Source organism: Microcaecilia unicolor, chromosome 4, assembly GCF_901765095.1.
Source record: "Microcaecilia unicolor chromosome 4, aMicUni1.1, whole genome shotgun sequence".
Lineage (NCBI taxonomy): Eukaryota > Metazoa > Chordata > Amphibia > Gymnophiona > Siphonopidae > Microcaecilia > Microcaecilia unicolor.
In genome coordinates, this window is record NC_044034.1 from 288,113,087 (window position 1) to 288,136,045 (window position 22,959).

General features: G+C 47.9%; 1 protein-coding gene across 1 annotated transcript in view; it reads left to right on the plus strand.

Moving 5' to 3' along the window:
• FER1L5 (fer-1 like family member 5) overlaps positions 1–22,959 on the plus strand; it is a 382,389-nt gene that overhangs the window by 248,035 nt on the left and 111,395 nt on the right. Inside the window, 1 exon segment of the mRNA XM_030202486.1 lies at positions 14,296–14,424. Coding sequence (XP_030058346.1) covers positions 14,296–14,424 — 129 coding nt within the window.

Here is a 22,959-nt window from a genome sequence, read left to right on the forward strand (position 1 = left end):
CACCAGGTTTAGCCGCCAAGAAGGACAAGGCTGCCGAAGAGGTGGCTGTAGATGAAGGACTCCTCGTAAAAAACGAGCCACATCCGGGTGAGCTGCTAAGGAGAATCTGGCTAGTCGACCTCGAAAGCTAGCTAAAGATACAATTTGCACCTGCAGAGAGTTATACACGAGACCCTTAGAAAGGCCTTCCTGGAGGAAATCCAAAATCACTGAAACCAAAGCCAGAAAGGGAGAAAGGGAAAGGGGACTTGATATACATACATACATCTAGCTTTTCATACATCTGTACACAACGATGGAATGAATTGCCAACCACTGTGGGAAGGACGCGCAACTTGATGACCTTCCGGAGGCTGCTGAGGACTTGCTTGTTCAAGGGAGCGTACAAAATGGATCCCTCATAACGATCTGACTCCTAAACTACACCAGACACAATTTTATATTGGAACTCTTTTATTTTGCCTATTTTATTTACACCCTAATTGCTGATGATCATGCCCTGTCCTGATATCATTGTGTTGTGTTGTTGTCCATTTGTCTTAATTACTGACGGTTATACCTTGTTCTGATATCATTATTGTAATCCGTTGGGTTGGTCGTGAGCCCTTGGGCCCTGGCCGAGGCCAGCAGGGTGCCGACCCAGGCCAAGGGGAGACCGACCCACCACCGCACACCCCAGCTACACAATACCCCCTAAGCTACCCCTCCCCCCAGTCCCTCAGGAAGAAGGGAAATAGGCATACAGGCGGGCCTCGCGGCCGAACCGGAACCCACGCAGACAGAGCCACTCGTGCGAGCCTCACGGCTGAACTGGAACCCAATCACACACAGGGAGGGGTGAAAGAACCCAGAGGGCCCCAAGATGCCAGACACGCGCTGAACACCAGCAATAGGGCAGAGGGGGAAACAAAGGACCAGAGCGGGCCACGCCCACGCAGGGGACTAGTGCAGGACAGGGGAACTAACACAGCAACCCCCTCCCCACCAGGGTAGGAGCCCCAGGCAGAAGCCAGAGGAACCAAACACAAAGGAAGGCAGAAAGCCTTTGCCTCAAACCCACTGTAGACAGAGGCACACAGAACATAAAGGGTTAAGCTTGTAGAGCCAGCAGAGAGAGAGTGCCATAAATCAACAAACAATCAGAGAGAACGCTTCCCCTCCCGAGAGGGAGTGGGGCCCATCCAAACAAACACACTGGCAGAGGCAGGAATACAATACACACAGTACACAAAGGGTTAAACTCACTGAGCCAGCAGGCCAGGACACTGGGAAGAGAAATCCTTAAAACAAACAAACCAAGGAGAACGCTCTCACTCAGCCCAGAGCCCCGGAGGCTGAGCAATGCCCAGCCCCCACTAAACAAACGAGCAGCTGACCCTGATTACAGAGCTACGCACACACACACACACACACAGCAGCAGCTAACCCAGAGGGAAGGAAAAGAATACTCTAAATCAACACAGATCCCTGTCAGAACCTAGAGCACGTTCTGAGAGAAACCTATCAGGCTTTCCTGTTACCACCAGATAAGTAACGCAAAAGCAGAGAAACTCTTCAGCTGCAGGCTAAAGTACTATCCCCTGACGTCAGCACAACCCCTGGCAGCCAATCAGAAGAGACGTCCCCCCTCCCCCTCAGCCAAACCGGCAGAATCATAACATCACCCCCCCTTCAAGGGCCCCCCCTACCCCGTCCACGAGGTTTAGGTTTGTGAGGGAAAAGGCGATGGAACCGTCTGACTAGGATTGGCGCGTGGACATGAGTAGCGTCCTCCCAGGAATTGTCTGCCGGTCCATATCCCATCCACGCAATGAGATACTGGAGATGTCCCCGGAAGCGCCTTGCATCCAAGACATCCCGGACTTCGTATTCCCCCTGGGAGGCTGAGATGGCTGGACTAGCAGGCAACGCGGGCAAAGCCCCTTTTCTCAGAATCACAGGCTTCAGCAAGGACACATGAAAGGTGTTATGTACCCGTAATGTAGGTGGTAACTTTAGCTGATAACAGACCCGATTCACTTGCCTCACAATGGGATACGGGCCCACAAATCGAGGTGCAAAGCGGGAGGAGGGAATCTTCAGACGAAGATTACGCGTGGACAACCACACCAAGTCGCCAGGCTGGAAGTGCGGTTCCACTCTGCGAGACCGATCCGCTTGGCGTTTCATACGAGTGGAGGTCACTCGCAGCGCTTTCTGAACTGATGACCAAATTGCTTGGAGCGAGGTCACCGCATCAACCGCTGCCGGGACATCCAAGTTGGTTTTCAAGGGGGCTGGTATCCGCGGGTGTCGTCCATATACGATGTAAAAGGGCGACGCGCCCGTGGCCGAGCTCACTCGGTTGTTATGAGCGAATTCTGCCCAAGGCAGCAGCTGACTCCAGTTGTTGTGGTGCTCATTGACATACATCCGTAGGAACTGCTTCAAGCATTGGTTCACTCGTTCTGTTTGGCCATTGGATTGTGGGTGATATCCCGACGAAAAGTTCAGCTTTACTTCAAGGGCCCGATTCAGGGCTCTCCAGAACTTTGAGACAAACTGTACTCCTCGATCAGAGGTAATAGATTCTGGCAGACCATGGAGACGAAAAATAGAGCTGATGAAATACTGTGCCAGCTTCACCGCCGAAGGAAGGGTAGGCATGGGTATGAAGTGGGCCATTTTAGAAAACCGGTCCACCACTACCAAGACAACTGTGTGCCCTTCAGAGTTAGGCAGATCCGTAACAAAGTCCATGGCAATGTGGGTCCACGGTCTCTCAGGTACCGGTAAAGGCATCAGCAACCCCTGGGGTCTCCGACGGTCAGCCTTATGCTGGGCGCACTCAGGACACGCAGCCACAAACTCCTGCACATCCCGATCAAGTGAAGGCCACCAATACTGCTGGGAGATGAACCGCTTGGTTCCCAGGATCCCGGGATGTCCTGCCATTCGAGAGGCATGCCCCCATTGGAGTGTCTTTTCTCTCAGCCGGGGTGGCACAAAGGTCATACCTGCAGGTACTGCTAGCGTCATCGCGGGCACAATGACATCAGGTTTAATTACATACTGCAGGGGTTCTTCCTCCAGGTCAGCCTCCATGGACCTGGAGAGGGCATCTGCCTTGATGTTCTTCTCCGCTGGACGATAGGTCAGAATGAAATCAAAGCGGGAGAAGAATAGTGCCCACCGGGCCTGGCGAGGATTCAGCCTTCTCGCTTCTCGTAAATAAGTCAGGTTTTTATGGTCCGTGAACACCGTGAAGGGCTCCTGCGCCCCTTCCAGCAGATGACGCCATTCTTCCAGGGCCAATTTAATGGCTAATAGCTCCTGATCCCCGATGGCATAATTCTTCTCGGCAGGGGTATACTTTTTAGAGAAGAATGCACATGGGAGAAGTTTCCCACTGGGGTGGGCCTGGGACAGCACTGCTCCTACGCCAACCGATGATGCATCCACTTCCACGAAAAATTTATTTGTCGGGTTGGGATGGCGCAACACTGGAGCTCCAACAAATGCCTGTTTCAGATTCTCAAAGGCCTGACACGCCTCAGGCGACCAGTTGCGAGCGTCAGCGTTCTTCTTAGTCAAGGCAGTAAGAGGGGCAGTCAGGGACGAGTAATTCCAAATAAACTGCCTATAGTAGTTGGCAAAACCTAAGAAGCGCTGTAGAGCCTTACGCCCCGTAGGTTGCTGCCAGTGCAGGATGGCTGTCAGCTTACTGGGGTCCATACGCAGCCCGTGGTTAGAAATGATGTACCCCAGGAAGAGCAGTTCGGAGCGATGGAATTCACATTTTTCCAATTTCACATAGAGGTGGTTCTCCCTCAACCGCTGCAATACGGTCTTCAGGTGCTCCTGGTGCTCTTCCTCAGCCCTTGAAAAAATCAAAATATCGTCCAAGTAGACCATCACAAACTTATACAGGAGATCCCTGAAGATGTCATTCATGAAGGCTTGGAAGACGGCTGGAGCATTAGCAAGTCCAAAGGGCATTACCAGATATTCGTAATGCCCGTCGCGGGTGTTAAACGCCGTCTTCCACTCATCCCCCTCCTTGATCCGCACAAGGTTGTAGGCCCCCCTGAGATCGAGCTTGGAGAAGATCTGGGCCCCCTGGAGGCGGTCAAACATCTCAGAAATCAAGGGAAGGGGGTATTTGTCCTTCCGCGTGATGGCATTGAGTCCCCTGTAGTCAATACAGGGGCGCAACCCCCCATCCTTCTTCTCCACGAAGAAGAATCCAGCCCCCGCGGGTGATTTAGAGGGCCGGATGAAGCCGCGAGCTAGGTTCTCTCGAATATACTGGGACATGGCTTCCGTCTCTGGCCGGGATAGGGGGTATACGCGGCCACGGGGAGGTTCAGTGCCAGGTAGTAGCTCTATGGCACAGTCATAGGAGCGATGAGGAGGCAGAATCTCTGCTTGCTGTTTGGAAAAAACATCTCCAAAGGGTCTGTAGGGCCCTGGTAACATAACATTGGCTCGATCCAAAGGAAGCGTCACTGGGGCTGGCGAGACCTTATCCAAACAGACCTTCTGGCAGCCCGGGCCCCACGCCGTCAATTCACCCCGGGCCCAATCAATGCAAGGGTTATGCAGGCGAAGCCAGGGTAATCCCAGGATTATGGCCTCAGTGGCCGACGGAAGGACGTAGAAGGAGATAACTTCTTTGTGTAAGACTCCTACCCGTATGGTCATAGGCACGGTTCTGGAGCGGAGAACTCCCCGAACCAGTCCCCAAGCCGCTGAGACGGTGATGGGCTGAGGTAACTCCATCGTAGGAATTTGATGAACCCGCACCAGGTCCGCGCTGATAAAGTTGCCTCCCGCCCCCGAGTCAACTAGCGCCTCAAAACAAGGGGTATCCTTAATCGCCAGTAGAACTGGCACCAAAACCTGCATCCAAGGGGAGAAGGACTTTGGCCCTGACCCGGTCTCCCTAGCCGGTATCAGGGCTGCTGGTTTCCCGACTTCTTTCTCTTCGGGCACTCACGAACAAAGTGCCCTTTCACTCCACAATGCAGGCACAGCCCCTTAGAGCGTCTCCGCTGTCTCTCCTGGGCCGCCCGGTCAACCTGCATAGGTTCAGACCCATCGGGCACACCCAGCGACGGGGAAGCAGGGCTCTTGTGCGAGCTCCTCGAGTTAGCCCCTGCAACCTGCTGACCAGCGCGACGTTCACAGGCCCGCTCCCTGAACCGGATGTCCACCTGGGTACAGAGACGGATGAGGTCATTCAGATCTGAGGGCAGCTCCCGGCCTGTGAGTTCGTCCTTAATGTTGGCCGAGACACCATGCCAAAATACCGCAGTCAGGCTTGGGTTATCCCAACCTAGCTCTGCGGCCAAAGTCCGAAACTGGATGGCGTACTCACCCAGAGAGAGTCGCCCCTGATGTAGGTTCAACAGCTGAGTCGCCGCCGAGGAGGGCTTCCCGGGTTCCTCAAAGATGAGCCGAAATTGTTTCAAAAACTCTGCCAAATTATCCAGGAGGGGATCCTTCTTCTCCCATAAGGGCGAGGCCCAGGCCAGAGCGGGGCCTGCCAGTAGAGAGATAATATAAGCCACCTTCGCCCGATCCGAAGGAAAATCCCGGGCCTGCAACTCGAAGACAATTTGGCATTGATTGAGGAACCCCCGGCAGGTCTTACTGTCGCCCTCGTACCTCGGGGGCGTAGCCACCCGAATCCCTCGGCCACATGCGTGGGAACTAGGCGGAGTAGCTGCTGGCGGGACCTCCGCAGCCCCCGTGACAGTCAGCGAGTCTACCCGTTGAGACAGTGCGTTCACGACTCCCGATACCTGTTGTAGCTGAGCATGCAATTGCTGGAGCAGCTGCATGGGGGATGGATCGGTCGAGCTCATGGCTTTTGCGTTCTGTAATCCGTTGGGTTGGTCGTGAGCCCTTGGGCCCTGGCCGAGGCCAGCAGGGTGCCGACCCAGGCCAAGGGGAGACCGACCCACCACCGCACACCCCAGCTACACAATACCCCCTAAGCTACCCCTCCCCCCAGTCCCTCAGGAAGAAGGGAAATAGGCATACAGGCGGGCCTCGCGGCCGAACCGGAACCCACGCAGACAGAGCCACTCGTGCGAGCCTCACGGCTGAACTGGAACCCAATCACACACAGGGAGGGGTGAAAGAACCCAGAGGGCCCCAAGATGCCAGACACGCGCTGAACACCAGCAATAGGGCAGAGGGGGAAACAAAGGACCAGAGCGGGCCACGCCCACGCAGGGGACTAGTGCAGGACAGGGGAACTAACACAGCAACCCCCTCCCCACCAGGGTAGGAGCCCCAGGCAGAAGCCAGAGGAACCAAACACAAAGGAAGGCAGAAAGCCTTTGCCTCAAACCCACTGTAGACAGAGGCACACAGAACATAAAGGGTTAAGCTTGTAGAGCCAGCAGAGAGAGAGTGCCATAAATCAACAAACAATCAGAGAGAACGCTTCCCCTCCCGAGAGGGAGTGGGGCCCATCCAAACAAACACACTGGCAGAGGCAGGAATACAATACACACAGTACACAAAGGGTTAAACTCACTGAGCCAGCAGGCCAGGACACTGGGAAGAGAAATCCTTAAAACAAACAAACCAAGGAGAACGCTCTCACTCAGCCCAGAGCCCCGGAGGCTGAGCAATGCCCAGCCCCCACTAAACAAACGAGCAGCTGACCCTGATTACAGAGCTACGCACACACACACACACACACACACACACACAGCAGCAGCTAACCCAGAGGGAAGGAAAAGAATACTCTAAATCAACACAGATCCCTGTCAGAACCTAGAGCACGTTCTGAGAGAAACCTATCAGGCTTTCCTGTTACCACCAGATAAGTAACGCAAAAGCAGAGAAACTCTTCAGCTGCAGGCTAAAGTACTATCCCCTGACGTCAGCACAACCCCTGGCAGCCAATCAGAAGAGACGTCCCCCCTCCCCCTCAGCCAAACCGGCAGAATCATAACAATTATATTATGTTGTTATCCACTTGCCCACTTCTTAATCAACATAATTTTCGTATGAACCGTAATAGCAATAATTTTGAAATTCTTCTCCATTGGTGTGATTGCCATGGTATTCCTATGCACCTTATCTGTTATATATACTGTGATTCTCAATCCCATCAGTGTGATTGTAGTTGTATTATATTGTAAGCCACATTGAGCCTGCAAATAGGTGGGAAAATGTGGGATATAAATGCAGCAAAATAAATAAATATGCTGCCTTTTTGTGGTATTTTGCAACTACATTCAAAGTGGTTTACCTATATACAGGTACTTATTTTGTACCTAGGGCAATGGAGGATTAAGTGACTTGCCCACAGTCACAAGGAGCTGCAGTGGGAATTGAACCCAGTTCCCCAGGATCAAAGTCTGCTGCACTAACCACTAGGCTACTCCTCTACTCCTAGTATAACATAGGAACTGGTCTTCTGCTCACACCACGAAGAACAGATTCTCCATACCCAGGCATAAGCGTACAAAGTGGACCGTTTCCGTGCTTGTAGAAGCGTGGTAATCACCGGTTCCGAAAACCCTTTATTTCTCAATTGGTTCCTTTCAATAGCCAGGCCGTAAGACCAAAACGGGAGGGATTTTCCATCTGAACAGGGCCTTGGCACAGTAGATCCGGAGTTACCGGAAGTCACAGTGGAGTGTCGTGCACATACCATGGTCTTCAGGCCCAGTCTGGAGCCACCAGGACCACGAGCCTGCGATGACAACTGATGCGATGAAGATCTCTTCCTATCAGAGGCCAAGGAGGAAAAACATAGAGTAGTCCCTGCTTTTGCCATGGCTGCAGTAGGGCATCGATTCCTGCAGACTTGGGCTGTCTTTTCCGGGAAAAGAATCTGGGCACCTTGGCATTCTGAACCGTAGCCATGAGGTCCATCACCGGAGTTCCCCAACGACGAGAAATGAGTCTGAATGCCGCCGCCGAAAGCGTCCACTCCGCCGCATCCAACAGAATAGGACTGAGGAAATCCGCCTGGACATTGGACTGGCTCGCAATGTGAGCCGCTGATAGGCAAAGAACATGAGTCTCCGCCCACTCCATGAGACGAGATGCCTCCACTGCTAGAGACACGCTGCAAGTCCCTCCTTGCCGATTGATGTAAGCTACCATCGTCGAATTGTCTGACAACACCTGAACAGGTCTCCCTAGTAGGAGATCCTGAAAATCAACCAAGGCATTCACCACCACTCTCAACTCCAAACGATGTATGGACCACGCCACCTCAAGAGGGGTCCAAGTCCCCTGAGTCACTCCGTGGAGACAATCAGCTCCCCAACCGTCCAGAGTGGCATCCGTCACGACCACCACCCAATTCAGGAAGACTAACGGCATGCCCTTCTGCAAAGTGGTCGGGCAGATCCACCAAGACATGCTGCCCCTGGCCACATCCGTCCAGGGCAGACGGCGTTGATAGTCCAGAGATGTTGGAGACCATCTGCTCACAAGAAACAACTGCAGAGGCCACACGTGAGCCCTCACCCACGGCACCACCTCCTGGGTAGCCGCATAGACTGCAGGACTTGAACAAAGTCCCAAACCCAAGGGCGAGGCATCGGTAGCAAGGCCTGCACCTGTGCCACCAGTCTTACTCTCCGGACGTTGGGAAGGAAGACCATCCCTACCTTCATGTCGAAAAGTACCCCCAAGTATTCCAAGGTCTGAGTCGGACACAGTTGACTCTTGTCCACGTTGATAATCCATCCCAACGATTGAAGAAGAGAAATCACTCTGGAGGTGGCAGTCCGACTCTCCTGCGGAGAGGAGGCCCGAATCAACCAGTCACCAAGATAAGGATGAACCCGAATTCCCTTCTTCCACAAGAAGGCTGCCACCACCACCATGACCTTTGAAAAGGTGCGTGGTGCCGTGGCCAGGCCAAAGGGAAGAGCTTGAAACTGGAAGTGATGACCTAAAATCACAAACCTGAGGAACCTCCTGATGCGGTTGCCAAATTGGAATGTGCAGGTAAGCTTCTTTGAGGTCTAGCGCCGTCAAGAACTCTCCCGGCTGAACAGCTGCAATAACGGCTCGTAATGTCTCCATGCGAAAATGACGCACTCGCAGAAACTTGTTCATGACCCTCAAATCGAGAACCGGGCGAAAGGTTCCGCCTTTCTTTGGTACTACAAAGTAAATGGAATAGCGGCCTTTGCATAGTTCGGGAGGAGAGACGGGCACTATGGCTCCCTGCCTTAGAGGTTCTCGCAATGTGGCTAGAACCGCTACCCGCTTTGACTGCGTTCCACATCGAGACTCCAGAAAAAATTCTGTGACGGGTGCACTGAATTCCAGTTTGTATCCATCCCTCACCACGTCTAGTACCCATTGGTCTGAAGTTATCTTGACCCACTCTGGGAGGAACAGAGAAAGGTGCCCTCCTATCTGCTGCACCCCAGACTGGGCCAGCACCCCATCATTGTGAGGTGCGAGGGGCAGCTCCCTGTCGACCGGGAGCTCCCGCAGCTTGCTTTTCATTGCGAAAGGAAGATCTTTGCTGGAAACGGGGACGCTGAAAGGAGCCAGAAGTTCAACCCGGGCGATAACGGCGCACATCCCAAAAACGGGATTTAGCAGGTCCCTGTCTGGAAGCCGGCCTAGGCTTATCTTCAGGGAGACACTGGGATTTGGAATCCCCCAAATCCTTAACAATTTTCTCCAAGTCTTCTCCAAACAACAGTTTACCTTGAAAAGTCAGACGAATAAGACGCTGTTTGGAAGCCATGTCAGCCGACCAATGACGGAGCCATAACATCCTCCGAGAGGAGACAGCCAAAACCATAAGTTTGGCCTAAGAGCGAATTAAGTCATAAAGGGCGTTCGCTAAATAAGCCAGCCCTACCTCCATTTGAGCAAAAGCCGGAGCCTCGAAACTCTCTGGTTCCTGAAGAGACTCCTGTCCGGAGTGGAGCCAACTCAGACAAGCTCTAGCCGCATAGGAACTACTGCAGAGTCAACGACGCTACTTCAAAGGAACGCTTCAATGATGCTTCCAGACGTCTATCTTGCATGTCCTTGAGTGCTACTCTACCCTAAACTGGCAGAGTAGTCTTTTTTAGTGACCGCAGTCACAAGGGCATCCACCTTGGGTAGGGCAAACTGCTCCAATCGCTCCGACGTGACCGGATAAAGACGAGACATGACCTTGGAAACCCTTAGAGTGCTATCTGGATCCGCCCACTGAGCAGAAATCAATTCATCAATGGCCTTATGCACTGGAAAAGCCCTAGCTGGACGCCTAGTGCTGGCCATCTTAGGATTCACAGACTGTGTAGCCGCAACATCTGGGTCTTCAATATTTAAAGCTTCTAAAGCTTGCATAATTCATCTTTGTGAAAAAGTCGCACCGAAGATGAATCATCCTCCTGATCATGAGGAAGGTCAAGCTCCTCAATGTCCTCCCCCACCGCCTGTCTCCTGAACCCCTCAGAGGAGGCCACAATCGACGGAGCCGCCGACCCTAGGGCCAAGGACCCCTTCTGAGTACCATGAGAGATCCTTCTCCTCTTAAGAGCCGCCCCATCATCAGTCAGGGGCCCCAAGATATCGTTCTGGGTTCCAAGAACTGACAAGGGCTCAGCGGAGAGACCTGAGGAAGAAAGGGGAAGGGCCCGCTTCATCACAAATGCATCAATAAAACAAATTCTGGAGAAAAAGAATTCCCCCGGGGCAACAGAAGCCGCAGGCCCGGGGCCTGTACGCATTTCAGACCCCCCCCCCCCCCCCCCGATAATGCCCCAACTGAAGGAGAGGGCAGGAAAGCAGGAAGCGCTACTGGAGCCACTTCAGTAACGCTAGGCAAAATGGCACGCGAACCACGAGCCTCAGCGCGGAAAAGCGCCCTCTGCCCCAGGCACCTCAGCGCACTCCGGCCGCTGCAAATTCCTGCCGCTGAATGCCGCTTCCCACAGCGGGAGCAGCGTTTAACCATTTTTGCCGCCATGCTGCCATGCCACGAGGAAACTAACCTGAAGCCGGCACTTACCAGCTGATCCCCCCTGCAGCGCTGAATTGGCCAGCAGCAGCCAAGAGAAACTGCCCTGGCTCTAACACCAGCAGAAGTCAAGCAGACAGAAGCAATTCTCCTTAGCACTCAACAAAATTTCTCTCTCTCTTCTATGGTTCTCTCTCTCTTTTTTTTTTTTTTTTTTTTAGTGAGGAGGGAAGGAGAGAGCAAAACAAGAGAGAACTGAAGCCTGTCGGCAGAGAGTACGGGGCCTTGCAGTAAGGTATGCCTCCAAAGCTGACACCTTCAGTCAGACACCCCTTCCCAGCTGAACTGGCCAGCGGCCCAGGAGCACTCTCAGTGGCCTTGAATCCAGGAGCTGGACAGAAACCGTCCATCCACCTGCTGGAGATAGAGAGATATACTAACTGATAGAGGGGCTGGCCGTCTGCTTTACTCCCAAGAGTTCTATTATCTTTATCTCCACCTGCTGGTAGATGGACACAACCCACCAGTTTCTGGATTCATCTCCTGTTTGTGACAAGGAATGGCTGATACAAAATAAGGACAAACGGGAACAGCATCAGAGGCAACATGTGGGAGGGTGGATGGTAACAATGTGATGAATAATGGTACAAAAACGGAAAGTGAAACAAAAATCTCTATGGGAAGTGATAAGGACAAAAAACATCTATAACTGTTATCTAAAACAACAGTAATATTAGGTGTGATGACCAAAAAAGCCAAAAAAGCATGAAAACTAACAAAAACAATAAAACATGGGTAAAAACAAAAAGGCAACTTGAAAAAAGAAGATAAATCTTACCTTTAAAAAGACGCGAATACCTGAAAGACATGCAGAAAGTATTGCAGTGTATGGTGTAACGTTACAGAATCAAAAACTGGGGAGAAAGATCCAATCCGAAGATAAAAAGCCAAAAAGGCATGAAAATGTAGCACTGAAAAACCGGAAGTGTAAGCGGAGGACGCAAGGATCTGCAGGGAATATAAGGATGAGGGCAAGCAAAAATAAGGAAGGAAAGATCAACTAAAAAAACAAGGTACTAAAACTAACATGGTAGCGGGGATGGGATGACTTCCTTATGAAGAAAGATTAAGGAGGCTAGGGCTTTTCAGCTTTTCTCCAAGATGACTGAGTCAGACATGTGTGGGAGTTCCTGCTGTTACCTGACATGCCGAAGAGAAGAGGCCGGGCCACTACCGCAGCCTCCCAGCGGCAGAACCTTCCGGTTCAACCTGGCCCCATCAAAGCTTTTTTGCAGCAAACTCCAAACCTTGAGTCGTCGGTGAGCGGCCTGCTTGTTCAGCCTGAGGTGGATGGAGGACCTGGGCAGAACTATGGGCTAAGGGGAGACATGATAGAGGTATATAAAATAATGAGTGGAGTGGAAGAACAGGTGGATGTGAAGCGTCTGTTCACGCTTTCCAAAAATACTAGGACTAGGGGGCACGCGATGAAACTATAGTGCAATAAATTTAAAACAAATCGGAGAAAATGTTTCTTCACCCAACGCATAATTAAACTCTGGAATTCGTTGCCGGAGAACGTGGTGAAGGCGGTTGGCTTGGCAGAGTTTAAAAAGGGGTTAGACGGTTTCCTAAAGGACAAATCCATAAACCGCTACTAAATGGACTTGGGGAAAATCCACAATTCCAGGAATAACATGTATAGAATGTTTGTATGTTTGGGAAGCTTGCTAGATGTCCTTGGCCTGGATTGGCCGCTGTCGTGGACAGGATGCTGGGCTTGATGGACCCTTGGTCTTTCCCAGTGTGGCATTACTTATGTACCATATCGAATGCACTGGACATATTGAATTGGAGGAGAAGTATGCTTTTGCCTGTTGCTATTTCCTGCTTGAATTTGGCCAGGAGAGTGGTTAGTACTGTTCCGGTGCTATGGTGGGAGCGAAATCCTGATTGTGATTCATGTAGTATTGAGAATTTGTGTATGTAACAGTGGCGTTCCTAGAGGGGCTGACAGTGGTTTCGGTTTTGGCAGTGGTTTTGGTTGTGAAGTGGGATCGATAGATTAGTGCTATGCCTCCACCTCGTTTTTCTTATGGTTTTAAAGACAAAAAACTTGAGGTCCTCCAGTGTGTGTACAATTTCCAGCCAATGTGATACGAGTGGTGCTGTCTCTCGACTACAGTTGATATTACTTTGATGTTCTATAATTCTTGTTTTTATTTTCCAATATACAACAGGCTGCATGGGCAAATGATAAAATAGATGACGTTTGTACTGTTGCAATTGGAGAAATGTGAAAGTTTGTATACTTTATTGGTCTTTGGGTGTGTAAAAGAGGTAGTCTCAATGGCATGTTTGCATACACTGCAGTTGCCACACTTGAAGTGGTGAAAGAATTCCATATCAAAATCGGGATTTGGAAGGGTAGGAAGAGTGGAAGGAACTAATTTTTCTTGCAGATTCTTATTTCGTGTGTGGGCTACAATGAGCTTTTTCCTTTGGAAACATCCATGGTTATCAAGTATGTGCCAATGTCTTTTAATGCTATTTCGAATCTTACCTGATAAATGTGAGAATTTCATAGTATATACTTCTCTGCAGTGATATTGGTGCAAACACATCAAAAATAGTATAAAACTCAATAGTGATCAACTAAAAAAAAATCATAGACACCTTCAAAACTAAGATCATCCAGTACATTAAAAATTAGCATAAAACATGTGACACACAGTGGATACAGCATAGATAATCAATGGAATACAGAATAGTCAATATCTTGATTCAGTCCTGTTATGCCAGTGCTATGCTGCCCTCAAGGCTGTATTTTCTTTGACCTCCTGCAGCAGCAATAGCAGAGGAAAGAGGAGATGCTGGTCATCTGGGGTAAAGGAACAGAAGGAAGATGCTGGCCACCTTGGGAGAGGGAAGGAAAGAAGAGATACTGAAAGGATATTTAGGTCCCCTGTGGTGGGGTTGGGGTGGGGAAGCAGAAAGATGCTAGACACCTTGGGGGATGAAGAAGGGAAGGAGAGATATGCTTGACATCTAGGGTAGGGGGTATATAAAAGGAGATAATAACTAAAGGGATTGGGGGAAGTAAGGTGGAGACCTGGAAAGGAAGGGGAGATACTGGACTAGAGATGGGGCAAGATGGACTGGGGTAGAGAGGCACATGTCGGATGGCTTGCCTAGGACAATCTCAGACCCTTGGGCCAGCTGTATCCTTCCCTCTAATCCTGCCTCATCTTCCATCTCCTCCTTCCTTTTCTGAATCTAATCTCCTCTTCCTCCTTTCCCTCAGTCTCACATCATCTTTCTTCTCACATCTTCCCTTTCTTTTTCTTCCCTCTGTTCAGGTCTTTGGCTGTGAGCTGGAAGAGGTCCCACAGTTCCAAGGGCTGCAGGACTTTTGTCAGACTTTCAAGTTGTATCGAGGAAGAGAGGACGATGATGAGGATGATCCCTTCGTGGTGGGTGAGGTGAAGGTAAAAACACCAAAATTTGATATTCTTGTCAGCTGTGTAATCTTAGTGAAACAAATTAGTTTGATCTTAGTTTAACAGTTGACCAAAATCAGAATGAACAAACTATCTCACATAACCTTAATATGGTACCACTGAAGATCTATGCCCAGTAAAGGCCTATGCCATCATCTAGGAGCTTAAAACTCACACCACACAGTTTCTGTGATATGAAATACTTCTGTCGTAGTAAAAGTAAAAATGAACAACTCACAAAATGTGAGTTGTTCATTTTTTTTACAAGTGATTCTTCTTTCAACAGTTAGTGTCTTTCAATCATATGTGTCTTTGAAGACTTTTTACGTTGACCTAATAGAAAGTATCACAACCTGGCAAGAGTTTTATAATCATAGAAAAACAGCACATTTCCATTAAAGCACAGTGAATTCCTAACAGAAAATTTCCACAATGAACATAAAGCATCCCTCAGTGGTAGACAGAAAAAGAAAGAGTGAATCTTGACAAAGATGTCAGAGATGGCATAATAGTAACCACAAACCATCAAAAGCTTGATACTCAAATTCAGATAAAGAGAAGCAAAAGAATTCTAAGGTCTTAGATATCATCCCCGAAGGGCAGCCAAAGGCACAGTCAGAGTAGGAACGAAAACTGTAAAATCATTTTTAACAAAACATATTTCAGAAATGCAGTAAGAAACTTCAAGCTGTATGTTTGAGATCCTGGATATCAGCACATCCTCACAGAGCTTTAGAAATAATAACAGCATTGTTTGGATTACAGTTGATAGGCTTAACATTTTAGAAAATAATCCAAGCTGGTAAGCAAGTTACATTCTAGGTGTAAATTTACAGAGCTGTTAGACATTCTCCCACAAGTTCCAGCAACTGTTTGAGCTTATGTAAACCCTATAACCACTGCACTCAGACATACATCAGAAGAGAATTAAGAGTCTGTGAATGGTCACTCCAGTAACCAGGAGTGTGATGGATCACTTCTGTGAGGCACAATAAGACTTTGTTCCTTGTCTTTTCTCTCTCTCAATTTAGTTCACCTTCTCTTTACAGTCCATCTTTTACTGTCTGTCTCTCTCCTTCCTTCATTATGCGTATTCTCTTTCTTCCAATAATTCCCATGGTCAATACAATTCAATTAAGAGAAAGATATTCAACATAAGATATTAATAGTTCTCCAATCTATATTTATAATTTTTATAGACCAGACATAGCACTATGTTTTGCATTAGGCTGCGTCAGAGAAACATTTTCTGTGAATAGATAACATTCAATTAATTATATATATCCTTCAGCACAGTAATAACGTCGATAATACTCACGATTTCATAATATTTATCGGCACCATTCCATTTGTCATAATTCTTAAAGATGGCAATGGCGATGCCAGATGGGGAGATCCAAGATGGCGGCATTGTGAGCTACAGCGTCAGACACGCCCAGATTCAGCTCTAACCAGTGCTGTGGAAGATCTCTGAACCCCTTGTATTATGGGGAAAAGGAGAGGTGCAGGATTATCCCTCAACCCCCACTGGGACCAACCTTTCACAGCAACTGACGCTGGAGCACTTTGGGCTGATGACTGGACCCAGACAAGCTTCCTCCCCTGCTGTCAGTATCGACACTTCGGTGCTGACCAGCAGTGTAGACGGGGTTTCCTTAAGCCCCGTCCAGCGTGCGGCTCCCCCGCAGCCAGGAGGAGACGGCAAGGAAGCAAGTCCTGAAGTTCGGTCTCCAAGTGAGGAGGAACCGAGTATGCAGGGAGGGAACCTGCCCATGCCAAAGGAAGCGGTGGAAGAACTAATTACCACTCAAAGTTTGCCTTCACAGACTATGAGTACTTTGAATCAGATCCTTAATGCTCCCCCTCCTGTCCTATCTATGGGGGCTTTAGTAAAACCTGCCGTAGTGACAACGGAGTCACTCTGAGGCATATTTTCAAAGCACTTAGCCTTCCAAAGTTCCATAGGTTTCTATGGAACTTTGGAAGGCTAAGTGCTTTGAAAATATGCCTCTCTGTGACTTGACATTTACTTTATACTCTTCTTTACAATTATTGACTACTAAATATACTGCTGAAATTAAGGTATTGTCTGAAGCAGTCCTTATCCAGGCACAGACAACTGCCCAACAATCTTCTGAGGTAAAACAACTAGGAAAAAAGTTACAAAACACTGGAAAGTTTGGGACAAATCTCGATTAAGGAGAGAAATTTCACTTTTCCGCGATTAGAGTATTTGGAGAATCAATCTAGGAAACTCAACTTGAGATTAACCAATTTTCCCAGATCTCCTTTAATTACACCAGTAAATATGGTGAAGAAATATTTGGTTGAAACCTTAGGTATTCCTAGAGATTCATTGCCCCCTATAGTGCGGGTGCAATATATCCAAAGTAATACAGATTTGGCTGGTGGAACTTTACACCCTCAAATAGGATATGGCATGAATTTAACATCTCTTTAGAATCTTCGCTAGAAGTTATCACTCAGAGAGCTACTGTGGTGGTTTCCTTTGCACTGGAGATGGATCGAGATGCTGTTTTAAGACTTTCCTTTAAACACTTGAACTCTCAGTTCTTAGGATCTAAAATAAGAATTTATCCTGATTTGTCTAGATAAACCCAGAAAAGGCGCAAGGCCTTTTTGGCCCTGCGCCCGAGGACTTTGGCCTTAGGGGCTAATTTTGTACTCAAATTTCCTTGTATATGTCGAATACTGTTTCAAGCTAAGCAATTTCAATTCTTTGATCCTAAGCAGTTAGAGGAATTTTTATTATCTAAAGAAGATCTAACTGTAATTGTTAACTAACAGATAGCACACTGTAAGATAGGCTGGAGGAAGCTAAATGGAAAGCTGTAACTAAATGCTATATTTCCTAAAACATATTACATTATATGATTAATTTTTTTTCCCATTTTCTTGGATCAGACTTGCCTGATTATTAGGGTCGAAAGGGATATATTTACTATTGTTTATTGTAAATTGCTTTAAGTTAATATTTTCCAATTGCTGTATCATCTCTTTTTGAGTTGTATAAAATATAAATGAATACAAATAAAATTGAAAAAAAAAAAACAGATGGCAATGGCGTCTGATGCAATTTATAAAGATCAGCTAACCAAAGTTTGACCAATGGTGCTACACTGAAGAAAACTGGACACAAAAGTCCAAAGGGCCTTCAAGATAAGTGTGTCAACTTAGAAGTTTGTTGATGAGACCTATCATGTTCATATTTCAGCCAAACTGCCTGCATCAGGGGTCTTGCAAATGAAGTTCAATTATAGCAACCTTTCAAAGGAAAATGCCAAATCTCAGGTCACTAAAACATCAACAAAAATGTTAATGTGCCAAAAGGAATAACCCTTTCCTCTATCATAGTTCCTTCGCCACACTAACGAAAAACAGTCCAATTCTTAATTTAACCCATTAGGTGCTATAGTTTGTAAATCAATTATTATTATTATTATTTTGACATTTCTACCCCGCATTATATCAAGCTCTGTTTATAGTTCAGAATTCTTTCAAAATTACCACCCTCCCACCCACAATGTATTGAATCAATAACACACGTGTAAATCAGAAATTTGGTGATTTTCTTGAAGCCAGTGTGACACTACAGGAAATGATGTCTGATTGAGAATCCATGATTTATGTTCATTGAGTCATATTTTGAATAGGTCTAGTTGTTCTCCCTTTATATATTTTCTGACAAAGACAAACAATTGGGTATTTCCTTGTCATCTGTACCAGACCAGTCTAGACTAATGGGTTGTGTCCATCTACCAGCGGAAGGAGACAGAGAAAATAGTTCTAAGTAAACCGCCCCTTAAGGGTATCGTGCGGCCTGGAATGTTCAGTATTTTCTCTGTCTCCTAGCGGATGGTGGATGGATCGTGCAGCTGCTCTGGATTGCTGGCTGGTAGCTCCTGTCCCAGATTCTTCTGGTGACAGTGGAGCCAGGGGTGTGCTGGTAGCCGTGTTGGGGCTAGTTTTAGATGATACTCAGTGGTCCTGAGTTCCTCATCTGCCAGCTAGGGTGATATCCAGTGACCCTGGTTCCCTCCCCTCCCCTACCTCCCCTGGCTGTCTTTCTAGTGGGGTGATGGTTGATTGTGGCATGGAGTAACTTGTCTCCCCTGTGGGGTTCTTTTCTTCTGTGGTGGTAGGTGTTTATATAGGGCACTCCCTTCTTGTCTCTAAAGGGAGCTGATCAGAAGAGACTAGAAAAATGCAAGCCTTTCTGGCAAAGGGAAAACACTTGAGTTCAGTTTGTCACTTTTATAATAATGCTAAAATTTATTAGAGTAAATAATTGGTTACAATAAAATTCTTTTATCTCAATATTACAGAAAATTGAATTCTTATTTATATCAGTCCAAATTTCAGTATAAGGAAAATAAAATCTCTCTCTCTCTCTCTTTGTGTTTTCCCTTCGGAAGCTGTCAGACTACTGAAGCTTAGTTTTGTCCATTCACTTAATGCCTTATATTTTCTTTCTTACTTATCTGGTATTCTTCAACTCTGACCTCTAAGGTCACCGTCACATAATTCTGTTTCTTTGGTATTTTTCTCAAATATTCATCATTTGCCCTTTGCAACCCCAAATCTCCCTGAATATCTTAACACTCATATTTCCTTCACTGAAAGTGCTTCTCTGTATTCATTCAGAGTCTGTTTGAAACAAACAGAGACTTTAAAGTTTATGGCCCATTATTTTAGGCCAACCAAATCTGTCTGTTAACTTGTCCCTGAGAAGGCTAAGAAGACACAGGCTATAGCTATAGATCATAGATAAGGGAATAAGGTATATATACAAAGCTGCCTGGCTGATCTGCAAAACCAAACAGCTCTATACTAAACATAGGTATATTTGAATTTCTGCCTCTGAGGTAAGCCTTTATTTATTTCTGCCACTAGTGAAGAAGGTTGTTTAAAAAAAAAAAAAAAAAAGAATCTTTGTTTTTCCCTCCTTTTCTGCCTCTGAGGCAAACCTTTATTTATTCCTGTCACTAGTGAAGAAGGTTGTTTAAAAAAAAAAAAGGAAGAAGAAACTGTTGGTTTTTTTTCTTTCTTTTTCTGCCTCTGAGGTAAACCTTTATTTATTCCTGTGAAGATTGTTTTAAAAAAAAGAAGAAGAAACTTTGTTTTTCCTTCTTTCTCTTGCCAGCAGTGGCATAGCCAGAAGGCAATGTTTGGATGGGCCAACAGGTTGGATGGGTGGGCACTAGAGAAACATCTGCCACCTGATGCACCCATGCCCTGTCCATGGTCCTACCCCTACTGCACACCTACTCTACTCCCAATAACTTCAATGGGAGTAGCAATGCTGGTCTCAGTGGCTGCAGGCTAAATTCAGAGCTAGGGGAAATGCAACTGAGCCATGATCCTCCAACACACATATGCTTCTCCCAAATATGCCCTAAATATTACAGTGGGGCCCTAAAGTATCATTACATCTATCAAGAAAACTGAACAAACCTAACAGAATACATTGGTCACAAACACAGAACACAAATGCCAAATACAGAATAAGTGAACACAAACCATAAACAAATTAATTTAAAATCTCAAGAGGCCAGACCTTGCATGTAGCATAGCATAGAGAAATACAAAGAAATGCATTTTTTCCTATACTGTGCAAAATAACACATGCAAGAGATGGTATTAGGGGGGTACAACTAGGGCAACTGCGTTTGGCCCCCTTAGCAAGAGAGAACCCCAGGCCAGCTGGAAGCTGAAGAAGTTGTAGCTTGTTAGTAAGCTTTGGGGTCCTCTCCCAAATATCTGCCTTTGGCCCCAGCCATATCTAACACCAGCTCTGGCAGGATATACATTTCAAATCTGACATATTCTAATCACTATTACATCCAGTTTACAAATTCTCTTGGCTCAAACCCTCAATGTTTCTTTGCCACACTGAACTGTCTCTTCAAAGTACCTTCACCTCCAACTCCCCCTTCACTTTCTCCACAGACTCTGGCTGAGTACTTTCATGATAAGGTTCACAAGATTAAACTTGAATTCTCAACCAGGTCACCTCCACCTCTTCTTCCCTTAGTCCATTCTCTCAACCCTCTAACCCCTACCTCCTTTTCTTCCTTTTCTGAAATCACTGAAGAGGAAACTACACATCTTCTTTCTTCCTCGAAACTAACTACCTGTTCCTCTGATCCTATTCCCACTCATCTACTTAACACTCAAAGGAAGTTGCATCAGAGACAGCTGGATGGACGTGACAGGGGAAATGTGTGAATCTTTGCCAGCAATGGCCCAAAAAAGAAAGCTGCAGGAACTGCGACAGTGGTGGGGAGGAGCAGAAAGAGGCAGGCAACGCTCCCAGACGGCTGGACCTGGACCCGCAGGAGGAAAGGCAGTGGGGGATGTTGGATTGGGGGTAGTTAAGGTGGGCCTCTAACAAAAGTATTCTGGGGAGGGGGCACTTGCAACGTTTCTTTGAATTTCGCTGGCTGGCGTCTGATTCTGATCTTGGACCCTTCCGAGCTGGTACCAGTTGCTTTGATTTTTTTTTGTGGGGCACAGCTCGTGTCTGGATCACGAAACTCAGTGGTTTTTCTCCTCTTCACAGTCCTAGACGGCAGCTGGTTCAGAGGGCAGCTCCGTTGCTGGAACTTGTACCTTTGCGGTTCGGAGGTCTTAGTCTGCCATTTCCAAAGTGGGGGAAGTCTCTCACTGGCTCCGTTTGGCTGCGGGCTCTGTCTTTTTAGTCCAGGGCTATTTTTTCTTTCCTGTCAGCCTTATGCAGCTGTTGGTCAGTTCTTTTTCAGACCGTCCAGTCTGTGCTGCTTCAGGCATCTTGCTTGAGACGCCCCTGCTATTTGATTCTTGTTTTGGCAGCAGTTTTTCCTCCCTTCCTTAGGGAGGTTCTGGTTCTCTTGTCCCCATGGATCTCTCCTGTCTGCTCTGATTTGTCTGCAGGGTACTTTCCTTCTGGCAGGGGTCCGAGTTGCCCTTGGTGTGCAACTGCTAGCTCAAATCCCTCTTCTGAGTACCCTCGGGAGCGCCATTCTTGCCAGTCTTTTGCTTGGACTCAGTTCAGTGTCTCTTTATGAGAATGTGGCTTTTTAGGACTAGTTTGCCACAGCTCTTCCTTGCTTCCCTTGCTTTCCAATGGGAATTTTAGCCTGGCACAGGCGGACTTTGCGTTTTCTAGTTTCAGGCGCCTCTCTCCTGGCACATTTGGCACTCCTTCCTTTTTCTGTAAGAGGCGCAGTTCTTTCCTGCTGAGCAGATCTATTGCTGTGCATCTGGATTATTGCCTCTTAGCGCTGCGCTTTTCTCTACTTTTCTGCAGGGAAGTGGCTCTGCTCTAGGTGTGGAGTTTGACTCTCCCTTAGCTGGTTTTTCCTCAGTTTGGTGTTAGTGGCCAGCTTCCTCTTTGTTCCTGGCCTGGCGAGAGTTGTTTCTTCCTCACTGCCTTACGACTGCATTTTGCTCCCTATGGTCTGAGGATTCCACATCTGTGATGTTTACCTCCCTCTTGGCGGGAGTTCTTTCTCTACGTTGATTGCTGCTCCGTATCGGTTGCCCAGGAGGGAGGTCATTGTGGCTCAGAGACCACTTGGGGGCCCGAGAGTGTCTCTTGGGGCACAGGGCTTTCTCTTCTTGTAGTTTTAGTCCCTCTGGGCTAGGGGAGTGCAGCGCCAGGTCTGCATTTCCACAAGTTGTGCTCCTTTCCTGTTGGCCTCCTGGCAGCACCTTCTTCTCTGGCTGTTCCCTGGGGCTCCATCTATGCATTTTGCTTGTTGGGCACAGTTCCACAGTTCCAGGTTGGCTTTAGCTCCATCGCTGTATGTTGAGAACAGCTCTATCATGGCATGTTGAGTGAAGTTCCTTCGCTGCTTATTCTGCAGCCTTTCATCTCTGCATGTTGAGCGCAGCTCCATTGTCAAATGTTGAGTGTAGTTCTTTCTCTGCAGGTCTCAGTGTGGGGCGCAGTCCTGTGTCTGTGTGTAGAACACAGCTCTGTGTCTGCCTGTGTAACACAGCTCTGTGTCTGCCTGTGTAACACAGCTTCTTGTCTGTGTGTGGCATGCAGCTCTCTCTTTGTGTATGGAACGCAGCTTCCTGTCTGCGTGCAGAGTGCAGCTCCACCACCTCTTGAGTGTAGCTTCATCTCTGTGTGTTTAGCACAACTCTTCTCTGCAAATTGGGTGAAGTTCCAGGGTGGTATGTGGAACACAGCTAGGTGATTGCAGGTGCTACACAGCTTCATGTCGGCGTGTGGAGTGCTGTTCCTTGCTGGCGTCTGGAGCGCAGTTCTTTGCCAGTGTCAGGAGCGCAGCTCCTTGCTGGCATCCGGAGCGCAGCTCCTTGTTTGCGTGTGGAATGCAGCTCCTTGTCTGCGTTTTATACACAGTTCCATCGCTACCACAGCTTCAGTTTTGCAGGTATCTCTAACATCCAGCTCTTTCAGTGGGGCACTGCTCATCCTCTTTCTGTTACTCTCAGCTTCTTCTCTTCTTGTTCAGTGCATTTCTATCTTTGCCAGAGGTGTGCAACTCTTTC